The following is a 14,258-nucleotide window of genomic DNA, read 5'->3' as shown; positions in this document are numbered from 1 at the left end:
AGAAAATATCCAAATTTTACTAATGTACTCTATTACTTCTGCTAAAATTCCTGAATAGATAATTATAAAGATAATTATCCTTGAAGACAATTATATTTATATTACAATCACTTAAATTGACAATTTCTTGACCCTCTCTCAACTATAATTTTTACCACTACTTGTGTGTGTCCTAGTCTTAAAAAAAAAAAAAAAAAAAAAAAAAACTAAATGTTAGGGCGTTTCCCAGATTCTGTCATTCTGTACATTCTGTTCAATGTAGGCTGAAAGCTGATTAGTGTTTACTGCTCACTTTCCCACCTAACAACCAGTCAAACTTTTAAAAGTGTAAATCCAGATCTCTGTAATTTACTGTTCTCTACAAGAGCATTGTAAGATAGGAAACAAATTACAACCTGCAGTTTTCTTTCTATGTTGATCTTTTTCTATTCCGGTTTGATGTGTTATTTTATTCACTTATCTGCTGAGAAACACAAGGTGTGAAATTACACTTCAGGTGTGAAAACACTTCTCTGTCTCGGAAACAGGGCTCTCCACTCTTCAAACTGCTCTACAGAGAAAGCTGTCAGAAAACCAGCAATAGGGGAGTGAATCTGTGTTTCCGCAGCTGTACAGCTACATGATTCCTATAGGAAAAGTTCAATCCAGTCACTGTACTGCTCTGGCAATTCTTTCCCCTCAGTTATGGCAGTGGGAATTGAGTTAATGTTGCAAACAAAGACCTGCTCATTTCACAAAGTGCAATTTCAATCTTTATCCTGTCACAGATCACATTCTAATTACAAAAAAGGCCATTTACTACCAAACCACCATCACCGAAGCTGAATTATATGTGTATGACAAAAGGGGAAAATAATCATTTTATCAACAATCCAGGCTGAGGGCACCTAACCAGAAGAAGGGAAATGTTGCTGATTGTTCCAGCTCAGAGGGAATCTTTCCTCTATAGTAATACTGTGTTTACTTTTCAGTGTCCAGAGCAAAGGCTGTGCCCAAGAAAGTCTACCTATGAGGAACAATGCAGCGTACACCTGGGGTCTTTTGGGATTCAATGACTTATTCCAATGAGCACCAGTCAGAATGGATAAAGAAAGAGTCAAGTGAATATAAAACGTAATTGAATTCTGTTTTAATTCTTTGGAATTGATAGTATTGCTACAAAACAATACCAAGTGATACTTTATCTTCTGATAATGATTGAGAATGCCCCTCAGTGGTTCTAGTAACTCAAAACCATCATTAAAAGTTTGGATGAGTCATAATTCTTTGATAGTCTTCGATGCTGTTCTTCTGACTCCGCTGTGTCAGCTGCTTTACCATCATTGTCTCCTCCAAAAAGGAAGATGCCATGTGTACCAAAAAAAAAAAAAATTATAAGAGTACACAATCTTCAATTTATCATGGCACAAAAATATGTCATTTGAAACTCAGAAGTCATTTTTCCAAAGAAATAACACTGTCTGCCCATTTGCAACATGATTATCTACTGATAGTACTACAGACTCTGCCTTGGGACAGGGCACCATGACTGTCTGGGCAAGAGAAAAGAATTTGCTCATTTAACTTCCCTTTTCCAGGATGCCTAGGTGGCTCAGTGGTTTGGTGTCTGTCTTTGGCTCAGGGCATGATCCTGGAGTCCTGGGATCAAGTCTCACATCAGGCTCCCTGCGTGGAGCTTGCTTCTCCCTCTGCCTATGTCTTTGCCTCTGTCTCTCTGTGTCTCATGAATAAATAAATAAAATCTTAAAAAAAATAACTTCCCTTTTCCTGTTAATTTATCCATAATTACAAGATATTTTAAGCATATATAAGAGAGTAGAGAACAATGTTACACATACACAAATATCAAACACATGGACTTGTGATATTGAGCATTTGTCATATTTGCTACTGATCTTTTGCTTTTGTTGGATTTTTAGGAAATAAAATATAATTAAAGATCCTTGAGGACCCCTCCTTGATCCTATTTTATTTCTTCTCTCACTAAAGGGAATTACTACCCTGGATTTGAAGTTCATCATTTTCATATATGTTTTTAGATTTTCACTAGATGGGCACTGAGGGGGGCACTTGATAGGAAGAGCACTGGGTGTTATACTATATGTTGGCAAATCGAACTTCAATAAAAATTTTTTTAAAAAAACTTTTCACTATATAAGTAAACATAAATATATCCAAAATGTACTTAACAGAATTTTGCACATTTTAAAAAAAGTATTTAGCATTTTACTGTAGGTATTCCTAAAACTTGCCTTTTTTCATTCAGCATTATATATTTTATATTACCTATACTGATATATATATCTGTGATTCATTTCTTTTAAGTGCTGTATAGTATTCTAAACCATAATTCACTTGTCCATTCTCTTAATTAATGGATATTTATTTATAATTACCGAGAACTGAAAATAATCAGGTATCACTGAATATTTTTCATTTTATACTGTACAAAAATTTGAGAATTTTTTCACTATATGTCTAGGAGTAGATTGCTAGCTCTTTATAAATTCTAGATACAAAATCTTTGTTATAGTTATTGCTAGTATCTTCTCTTTGTATCCTTTTATTTTATAGTGACCTTTGTAGTATAACTGCTTTAAATTTTTTGTGGAGAGAGAGGCAGAGACACAGGCAGAGAGGGAGAAGCAGGCTCCTCACAGGGAGCTCAATGCGAAATTCAATCCCGGGATCACGCCCTAAGCGGAAGGCAGACACAACCTCTGAGCCACCCAGGTGTCCCTTATGCATTAATTCTTTAAGAAATCTTACCCAAACTCAATAGTCTCATATATTTTCTTTTTTGAGTCATAAGAATTTATTTTTCATATTTGATCTTTAATCTACCTAAAATTGATCTTTATATGTGATGTGACATAGGGATCTATATATGTTTTCCATATGGTAAGCATTATTCATTAAAAATCCTATTATCAAAAAAAAATCCTATTATCTCCCAACTGATTTGTAATACAATGTCAGATACCAAGTTTCCAGGCTTGAGTGTCTTTCTTCCATCTGATAATAGTTATTATCATCATTTTATAATATGCCTTTGTATCTGCTATGAAGAATACTACTATTGTCTTTTTAAAAACTTTTCATTATTTTAAGTTCTTGCTTGGTTTTACTGGCTGTTGCATATGAATTTAGAACCAGCTTGTCAGGTCCTATTTTTTAAAAAAAGCAAAATATACGAAAAAAAAACAAACCCTAAACCCTGTGGGGATTTGGGTTGGGATTCTAGTGGATATATAGATTAATGTGAGGAAAGTTTTTGTCTTCACAATATAGAACATTCCCACCAATGAACATAGTTTACTTATCTATTTTGTTTTCTTTTGTGTCTTTCAAAAAGTTTTACATTTTTCTCCATCATTTTCTTAGTCATCTCTTATTAATGTTACCCTTTGATACTTAGGTACTTCCTCACTGTTTTACATAGTAATGTTTCAAAATTCTACTTTCTTTCCTTTTTTTTTTTTTTTTTGTGGGGGTGGGGGGATGAGGAGGGGCAGAAGGAGAGGGAGAATCTTACATAGGCTCTGAGCCCAGCAGAGAGGCTGACCAGGGGCTGGATCTCAGGATCCTGAGATCATGACCTGAGTCGAAATCAAGAGTCAGCTGTTTAACCAAGCCACCCAGGCATGCCTTATAATGCTACTTCATAATTGTTATTGATGAATTAGAAAATAACTGGTTTTGTATGAGAAACTTCTTAGTTCAAGTTTGTAGATTTTCTAATGTAAACAATTTTTTATGAATAATGATAATTTTGTTTCTTCCTTTCATATCTCAAATTTTTATTTCTCTTTCTTACCCTACTGAATTACCTTGAGCATCCAGTCTAACACTGAGTAAGAGTGGTGCCAGTGGGAATCCTTATTTTATTCCTGACTTATTAAAGAAATTTCAGGATTAAGAATGATAGTACAGATTTTCTGTAAATGCCCACTACTGAGATTAAGCAAGCTCCCTTCCATATCTCATATTAGTTGTTGATATTGAACACCATTTTCACCTTTCTGTGCAATTTCCTGTACCAAAGGGGCATACAACTTAAAACTACATTTCCCTAAATCTCCTGCCAGTAAGATTCCACTAATGAATGCTGTTTGTCTGAGACTGGAAAGTAGAAGAAAAGGGGAGCCACGTCTCTCTAGATCCAGTAGCTGGCATGCATCTAGGCACTACAGATGGCAAAGTAGGGGTTTTGCCCATGGTGTTTAAACAACCTTATGAGAATAACTCCTTTCCTACACAAACAGCTCAGACCATTTTGGCATTTTTCCTGTGATGTCTGTACTTCTATATTTCCTAAGGGAGCCCTCCCATGCTTCAACCCTATAATAAACAACATCTGACTCAAAGTATCCAGACTATTTCTATTTCCCTGACAAAATATGACTGATATTGTAAGTGATCATCTGGACTGGATTGTTGCCGTAATAAAAACATGAGAATGGGCACTGGCATCAAAGGTGGGTGCCAGATGATGAAGAGATCAGAGGCTAGGACAGTGGAGACCCATAATCCATTTTATGCGATGGTAAAATCACCATCTGATATAAGTTGGGAAGGAGGGCATAAACCCAGTGAGTTTGTTGCTCTAGAGAAACAGATTGGAAAACAGAATGTTAGAAGTGTATTTAGTACTACTAGCTTCATTTGGGAGGCAGAGATAGACAAAAGGTAAGCTTGGGAAAGAACTGGCCAGTGTGCAAGGAAAACAGAAGGAAAAAGAAGAAATACTGAAATTCAGACCTTTTTGTAGTTGGAAAAGCTGTTTCCAGACTTCCAAACAGTGAGAAATGGATTTTAAAAGAATTCAAACAACAAAGGCCCAACAAACCTTCTCAGCAGAGTAAGATTAGAATGAATCAGGTCAAATATCAAACTAAGGATGTAGTCTTCATACCAGATTTGAGTTGACCAGGCCTTGTGACTGACTGAGTTCTGAATAATTCCACCCAAGCAAGAAATTTCCCATGCTGTCTCTTCCCCTTCCATGACAACAATGAAGGTCACATTTTGAATATGGTAACATTGTCTCATTAGATGGAAAGAGCCTGTATGCCTTCGTCCCAGCTGAGAGGACTCACCTGGATCACTATAGACAATGATGTAAGGGAGCACTGAACTTTGCTGTGTTGAGCCACCCAGACTGCAGGGCTTATTTGTTACTGCATCTTAGCCTACCCTATACTAACATACCTTCTATTATCCATCTGCTGAGTTCTCTTTATCAATAATGCATAGTGCATTATTCAAAGGCTCCTTTTGCACCTGTTGAGATAATCATAATGGTTTCCCAGAAATCAGTTAATAGGGTGAATTACAGTAGCGGATTTTCCTAATGTCAAACCCTTCTTTATTTTTCTTTTATTTATTTATTTTTTTTGCTTCTTAGTCTCCTTGCTGAAAAGTTCCTTGTTAAAAAGTTCTTTTTTTTTAATTTATTTTTTATTGGTGTTCAATTTACTAACATACAGAATAACCCCCAGTGCCCGTCACCCATTCACTCCCACCCCCCACCCTCCTCCCCTTCCACCACCCCTAGTTCGTTTCCCAGAGTTAGCAGTCTTTACGTTCTGTCTCCCTTTCTGATATTTCCCACACATTTCTTCCCCCTTCCCTTATATTCCCTTTCACTATTATTTATATTCCCCAAATGAATGAGAACTAACAATGAGACTGAAGAAAGAGAAATTAAGGAGTCAATCCCATTTACAATTGCACCCAAAAGCATAAGATACCTAGGAATAAACCTAACCAAAGATGTAAAGGATCTATACCCTCAAAACTATAGAACACTTCTGAAAGAAATTGAGGAAGACACAAAGAGATGGAAAAATATTCCATGCTCATGGATTGGCAGAATTAATATTGTGAAAATGTCAATGTTACCCAGGGCAATATACACGTTTAATGCAATCCCTATCAAAATACTATGGACTTTCTTCAGAGAGTTAGAACAGATTATTTTAAGATTTGTGTGGAATCACAAAAGGCCCCAAATAGCCAGGGGAATTTTAAAAAAGAAAACCATATCTGGGGGCATCACAATGCCAGATTTCAGGTTGTACTACAAAGCTGTGGTCATCAAGACAGTGTGGTACTGGCACAAAAACAGACACATAGATCAGTGGAACAGAATAGAGAATCCAGAAGTGGACCCTGAACTTTATGGGCAACTAATATTCGATAAAGGAGGAAAGACTATCCATTGGAAGAAAGACAGTCTCTTCAATAAATGGTGCTGGGAAAATTGGACATCCACATGCAGAAGAATGAAACTAGACCACTCTCTTTCACCATACACAAAGATAAACTCAAAATGGATGAAAGATCTAAATGTGAGACAAGATTCCATCAAAATCCTAGAGAAGAACACAGGCAACACCCTTTTTGAACTCGGCCACAGTAACTTCTTGCAAGATACATCCACGAAGGCAAAAGAAACAAAAGCAAAAATGAACTATTGGGACTTCATCAAGATAAGAAGCTTTTGCACAGCAAAGGATACAGTCAACAAAACTCAAAGACAACCTACAGAATGGGAGAAGATATTTGCAAATGACATATCAAACCCTTCTTATATGCCTGAGCTAAGCTCAGTTCGTTGGTAATTAGAATTTTTTTTCTTATACATTATGAGGCCAGGTGGGCCAACATAAACTACAGTGTGAGTGGGAGGATGAAGGGAGGGGAAACAGGGAGAGACTGGGAGCAAGAGAGATAATATAGTGTTGTATCTATTTTTTACACAGCAATTTTAATCTCTTTACATTTATTATGATCACTGATAAATTTTTATTTATTTTTATCATTTTGTTTTTTTTTTATTTTTTTTATTTTTATCATTTTGGTTTGTGCTTTCTAACCTGCATTTTCTATGCTTTTACATATCCTTTTCTGGTTTCTACTGATCCACTGACTTTTCTTTATTCTAATTTATTCCCTCTATTGGTTTGAAAGTTAGATGAAAATTTTAACACGTACTTTGATTTAATGTCTAAGATTAATATTTCTACTCCTCTTAAGCAACATAAGGATCTCACAATTCTTTGATTTCTATTTCCCCTTCTCATTCTCCATGTGACTTCTGCCTATAACTTCATTTCGACTTGTTGTTGTACTCCCAATATATTAGTCATTTTTCCTACTGCTGCTTTTTTGTTTCTTGCAGTATTTACCTACATGTTTACCAAGATTTTTGTTCATTATTCCTTCCTGAACTTTACCATTTCCTTCCAAGTTCAATTTCTTTCCTTCTGAACTACCTCAGTTAGTAGTTCTTTCAGTGATAAACCCTTCCAAACTTTATGGAAAATATCTTTATTTTTCCTTCACTCAAACAGAATACTAAAAGTTGAGAGTGTTTTCCTCTCATGACTTTGGTGATATTGTCCCCTTGTCCTCTGGCTTCTGTCATTGCTGTAGAAAAGTCTATCCTTGGTCTTACTGCCATTCTTCTATAGGTAACCTGGTTTAAAAACAACAAAAACAAAAACAAACAAACAAAAACAACAAAAAATACCACCACCACCAAACAGCTTGATTGGGATATAATTCACATAACATGATAACCGTATCTCCCTCCTGTTGCTTTTCTGTCTAGATTTTTCTGACTAACTTCAATATTGTTGTGGGAGTTCAGTGGGTTAATGGAAGTAAAGGATTATCACCTACGCACTCAGTAAATTAGTGCCACATATAAAATCTCCATTTAATTCTGAGCACACAGTGGTTACTAATATACACTGATAAATACATATTTGGCTGAAAACTGGACCAGGATTTTGAAGGAAGGTGATATGCCCGATATCTGTTCATTTTCATTTAGCCCTTTTCCCCCTTAACCTGCACTCCATTTGTACAGCTCACCCCCTACATCCCACCTGTTCTTCGCACTCGACATGAGGCAGCTTGATATGCTTTTTTTTTTTTTCCTTTGCTCTAGTCTCTGCTATTGTGAGTGCCAAACAAGGTTAATATGCTGGTGCTCTAAGTATTATCATTTGGGATGTAATTATCACATGTGGCTAATCATGCACATGCTGAGACACTGGGAACTTGTTGTTTTTAACTGGAGGGGACATCTTAATGATAGTTTTTGACAAGAACCATTATATGTGTGTATATATACACAAACATATACACAATGCAGTAATGCGCTATAGGAGACATAGTGAAAATAAAGATGGAGAAAGAGAACCTGCCAACAGAATAGCTAATATATTTTTTTAACTTAGCACTTGTATCAGTAACATTAGCTTGTTAACCTCATTTAATAGGGAAGGAAATGAAATTCAGAGAGGTTAAATCAAATGTCGAGGCCATGCAGTAATTGGGTGGCAGGCAGAACAGAGCTGTTAAATTGTTAGTGAATTGCTTTCCCATGAAGCCAAATTTGAAGGATAATCAAATGTTTCTAATTCTCCATGGAAACTTTTTCAAAAGCATTTGGTAATGCATATCGAGATTTCATATATCTACTAGGTACTATAAAACTGCTTTTTCACCTGAAGCATCCACCATGTATAGATATGGAGACTATTCCTTGCCATCAGTTTGTAGACTAGCCTATGCCACCCTAACAGCAATAACGACAATATTTTTGAACACTGACCACACATACTAAATGAAGTATTACCTTGAGAACGGCTGGCATGGTTCTTGGCACACTGTTACATGACTGAGGCTAAGATTAGTTCATGCTGTTGCTTCATTTATATGTTGTTTCTGAATTGGTTCAATGGGCTTCTTTCAGTAATTTTCAAATAGCCTATTTTATCATCCCTAGCCCACCTATTATATGAAAAAAAATTTATAACATGGGCATTTTCCAAAAAGAAAGAAAGAAAAAAGTATGTAGATAGATGCAAATCTAGATACAAACCTATCTATATCTATATCTATATCTATATCTATATCTATATCTATATCTATATCTATCTATATCTATCTATCCATCTATCCATCCATCCATGCATTGGATGAACAGAGAAAAGGTTAAAGTTAGAAATCAAGAGGTACTTGGTCACACACTTTTTCTTGGGATGGGTGTGGTTTATGGAGAGTGCTACAGAAGATGTCCTTAGGTTCAGTTGCTTGTTACTCTATCCTATCCATTTGAATCAGGGGGATAAAGTTGGACCTTGAGATGTCAACATAAATAATCAAAAACAATGTGATTCTAACCACAGAAGCTGAGGCTTATATTTTATTTTTACCCACTTGACCCAGCTGAACTATTCTAGACTAGACCAGCTTTTTCTGACCAATACTGTATAAGTAGAATTTTCAAGTACACTGAAAATTTGAAATAATTATACAGTGGACATCCATATATACTTACTGCCTAGATTCTACATATGTTATATTTTGCTTTGTTTGTACTATGGACTGAATGTGTGTATTCTCCCAAAATTATATGTTGAAGCCCTAATCCCCAACGTGATGGTTTTTAGATACGTGACCTTTGGGAGGTAATTAGGTCATGAGGGTGGATCTCTCTTGAATGAGATTAATGCTCTCATAAGAAGATATGAGAGATGATTTCTCTATCTGCCAGGTGTCTGTATGCAAAGCAGGAAGAGGGTTCTCAGTAGGAACCAAATCAGCTGGACTTTGATCTTGAACTTCCCAGCCTCCAGAACTGTGAGAAGTAAGTTTCAGTGAAGCCACTTAGTCTATGACATTTTTGTTGTAGTAGCCCAAGCTCATACCATTTTCTTTCTCACATACCTGCTTATCTATCTACCCGTCAATCCATTCTAGCTGTTCATCATTACTCTTCACCCATAAACATTTCAGCACGTATTTAATTAACCAGAGTTCAATATTTTATGGTTCTTTGTTATTTTAAGGAAAAATTAACACACAGTGAAATGCACAAAGCCTAGTTCCATTCAGTAAGTTTTGACAAATGCAAACATCCATTTAACTCATACTCCCATCAAAATATAGAACATGTCCATCACTCAAAATATTCTTTCATGTCTGTGCCCAGTTCATCTTAACACCAATACCAATCCTAAGGCAACTATTCTTCTGCTCATTTTCAGTATAGACGAGTTTTTGCCTATCTTAGAACTTCCTATAAATGGAGTCATGTAGTAGGTACTCAGTATATTTTTGAGATCCCATGTTAATTTCATTCTTTTTTAGTTGTTGAATAGTATTCCATTATATAAACATATCTTAATTTGTTTATTCATTCATATGAACATGAGGACTCTTGCAGTTTTTGCCATTGCGAATAAATCTGCTCTGAACATTCTTGTGCAGGTCTTTTCTTCTTAACATATGGGTAAATGTCTAAAAATAGAACTGCTGGATTTAGTGCAAGTTTAGTTGTGTAAGAAACTGCCAGGCCTTTTCCCAAAGTAGTTGTTCCATTCCCACCAAGAATGTATTCTCCACATCCTCACCAACACTTGGTGGAATCAGCCTTACTTCTAACCATTCTGGCACATGTCATAGAGACTCATACCTAAGAATGCTCTCAGCAGCTTCTGCTTATCAGCAAAACCTGACTCTCGCTGAACCCTCTCCTTCAAGGATTTATCTCAGAGGTTTGAGAAGGAGGGCTTACATTTCAGTGGTTTATTTCTTCTAGGGCCCTAGTAGTGAAGAGGAATTTCATCCACTATCTGCCCACCTTTCCTCTATCTTGCTTAGGAAGAAAAGTTTAAAATATCCTAACAGTCATCCAACTGGATCAGGTTGGCAAGTTCAAAATTATCTTTTGTTTCATGATATATTTTGAAGCAAAAGATTCTCACTTGTAAATCTCAGCCTTTCTCACAGTTTCTAGAAATATTTAGAAACTTTGATATTCTAAAGAAGAAAAGTTCCCAATATTTAGGCTCAACCTATTCTCCTTTAGGCTTCTCTAAGGACCATTCTTCTTCAATTTTCATAGCTAGTCTGTAAAGCAGGATTGGTGTCCTCTCTTTACAGAAGAGGAAACTGTCCCAGAGCCCCAAAGGGTTTTACGACCCTCACACAAGTGTTACCACACATGTCTCTACCCTGGCAGGCAGTTCCTGTGGCAGCCTCTGATGCAGGCTCTGGTGGCACCTCTTGCCCTCTGTCCACTTCATGGGGACAGTGCACTTGGCAGTTTCCCTCAGCCACCCATCACTCCCAGGCTCATTCATCCCCCAGCTTGCATCCTCTCTTCTCCCCCTTTCTTCCAACTCTGCTCAGTTATCTCATAAAACTCTTGTTCTGTCTCTTATTTTCTTCCATATGGGGACTAAAAATGTATCCTAAGCTTGCCTGATGACTGCCAAAGTAGTGCTAGTGGCATAATAAAGTGAGACATAATGAAGAACAAATGCCATCAACATCTAAAGCCCTTGAAAATACCACGAGATCCCTTTTACAATCTCCACAAAGGAACCTTCTACTTTCTCAGCCCCTCCTGAATAAACGGGTTTTTCCTCAAGTACCAGACTCTACATAAACAAAAAACTGTTGTCTTCACTACTAGGCTTCTGTTTTAATGAACAGCATCACAGCAACATTGTTTTCTATTACTCTGGTTGCAAAGATACAGCATGTCAGTTAGGGCTTAAATTAAATTGCAACATTATGTCTACAAAAAAAATCATGTAGCAAATGCCAAACTGACTTAAACTTCTGGAATAGAATCAATTTCTAAATTAGGACTTGCCTTTTTTTTTCTTATTCAGTTTTAAATATTTGTTACAAGAATTTCCTCTTTGGCATGTTTTCTCTTATATAGAAATGTATAATGATACAATAGTACCATCCTCAACATCACAGCTTTCTATGTAGTATTTCTACCTAGAAAGTATATATGATTATAATTCCATTTTACAGATGAGGAAGCTGAGATTTAGTAAAGTTTAGTAATTCCCATCTAGTAAGTGGCAGAGCCTGAATTCACACCTTAGCTTATTAGCCTTCAGCTCATGCTTTCTTAGCCACCATATTACCACCCAGCACACAGATTAAAACTTCCCAGCATGAAATGGAATAGGTCATGACTGTGTGATTCACGTCCATATCATTCTTTGCCACACCACCATGTTCTACCCAAAGAATTACACAGATCTCAACACATTTCAGGAGGAATGTGGCAAAAGCTCTAATGGAAAAGCAGCGAATAGAGGTCTTTAATAAGTCCAGAGCTATTTTTAAAAACAAGGCTGTATCTAACAAAGAGACTAGCTGTGTGATTAATAATCAGCACCTATGATGCATTTAAATAGCTCTCACGTGGCTATGAGCATCAACCCAGAACATTACTTATGTATCTGCTCTCTTGTTATCTGGAGAGCTGGGTTTTCCAACTACCTTGCTCTAAGGGTATTCAAATAAATACAGATTGACTAACAAGATACCACTGAACAGAGACTTTGTGGGCTGCGACACAGTTAAAGCCTAAGAAAAGAGAGAGCCTGGATTTGCTATAGAAGCTGACACTTTTCTACTAGCATGGCTGGCTCTTCACCTGATGCTGACATGTGAGGCCAGAGACCATTAACTCCTTTAGCCTACCACGTTGTTAGCAACTTCATCCTTATTTCAGTAACACTCTGGTCCCTGGGGTGGATAGGCTCACTTGCCCTCTACTCTACCCCTTCTAGTTTGCCTTCTGGGCTTAAAAGGTTGGAAATTCAACAACATTTTTCAGACTCCCTTGCAGCTAGAACTCCAGGTACAAATTAGGTTCCTCTCATTATATGTATTTGCATGAGATCCAGAATGCAGAAGTGATGCAGAAACCATCTTCCTATCCCCCTTTTAAACTACTTTTGCTGACAATTATTAAGGACGAGCTAACTTTGAGCAGTATTATTTTGATGCTCAGTCTCTAACTTCTTGGGTCCTGATAGGCAGTTGTGGCTGTTTTCAGCAGCAGCATTTTTATTCCAGGTTTCTGAACACAGGACTGCAGCTATGGGAGTACCTTGAGCCTCTCTTTCCAGTGATGATCTCCAAAGTGGTAGCTCTCCTGGTAAGTCAGGTTCATATTACCCCAGATCCTCCTCTTCCACCTCCTCCTCTGTCAGCACCATAACCACTAATATTTCTTATATGCTCACTATGTGTTAGGCATTATGCTAAATGCTTTATGCAAATCGTTTTATTTAAACCTTCTGCCAAAAAACCCATAAGGAAAGTATTATTACCATCCCTTTGTTCCAGATGATTCTACTGAGATTCAGAATTGAGAGTTAAATTGTACTGGGTCAGAGCAAAGCTAATGGGTTAAGTGGGTAGAGCTGGAATTTGACCCCAGCTCTGCCTCACTCCAAAACCTAACTGTGCCTCTTTAAAATTATTTGCAGGGCTAGAACCTATAAGCAGATTTTAATTGCCCATACACATTATATTGCTGAAAATACATCACTTCCCTTTCACCATATACATGCAGAGGCCAGCCTATTTTGCATGGAGATACATCCAGGTATTGAAGAAGCCTTCAATCTAATTAGAAAGGCATTTTAATATTCATTCAGAGGTATCACTTTGTAAAAACGTGTCTAAGTCATACCAAGATCATTTCTTTATAAAAGTTAAAGAATTAAGACCAAAGCAAACACAGCCTTCTACTTGCCCCTGGTAGGCCCAGAACTGGGGGTATAGCCATGCACTTACCAGGCGCTCTATTCACAGCGAGGTTTCGGAAATGGCTGCCTTTGATCATTTCCACAGATAATCGCCCCGTTGTGGCATTGTATGCCAGCCCCACCAATAGCTCTGGCGCCCCTCCATGAGACAGCGACTGCGTGGATGAAGCACTATCACTGTGAGAAACTGCAGATGGGCTCAGCGGAGACTCTCCACTCTGGAGGGGAAGAACAACAAAGAATCCATTGGTCCATGCTGTATGACTCTCTTACAGAAAGCCAATATTATGTGTGGTGAAATTGTGGCCCCATCTCAACTGCTGCCAAAGATTACTAATGGTGCACTTGGTGTGAATGATAATGGGCCTGGGGAGTGCAGGCCTGGATGAGATGCCCTGCATTATTAGCTGACATATTTGCTTCAAGAGCTGTCTCCATTCAACATTTCCTCTCTAAAGATGAAGCGGACAGAGATATTATTACTAGTGTAAATCAAACTCTCAGATACACGAAGAGCTAATAATACATTTAATATAGACCAAAAATTCCCTCCTGTGTAATTTGTGCTGAAATGCTTCTATGGAACCCATCCACTCTAGGCAGGAGTTTTGTTTCTGTTCTCTGTAGCTTCTTGATAAATGTAGCAAT

General features: G+C 37.2%; 1 protein-coding gene across 8 annotated transcripts in view; it reads right to left on the bottom strand.

Annotated features, from left to right (window-relative positions):
- Window positions 1–14,258, bottom strand: part of SYT16 (synaptotagmin 16) — a 235,213-nt gene that overhangs the window by 14,331 nt on the left and 206,624 nt on the right. For all 8 annotated transcript variants that reach the window (XM_038544889.1, XM_038544895.1, XM_038544893.1 and 5 more), the window contains one exon: window positions 13,639–13,828. In XM_038544889.1, the coding sequence (XP_038400817.1) occupies window positions 13,639–13,828 (190 nt within the window). The remainder of the gene's footprint in view (window positions 1–13,638; window positions 13,829–14,258) is intronic.

This window comes from Canis lupus, chromosome 8 (genome assembly GCF_011100685.1).
Source record: "Canis lupus familiaris isolate Mischka breed German Shepherd chromosome 8, alternate assembly UU_Cfam_GSD_1.0, whole genome shotgun sequence".
Taxonomy (NCBI): Eukaryota; Metazoa; Chordata; class Mammalia; order Carnivora; family Canidae; genus Canis; species Canis lupus.
This window is presented reverse-complemented; position numbering and strand designations above follow the sequence as displayed.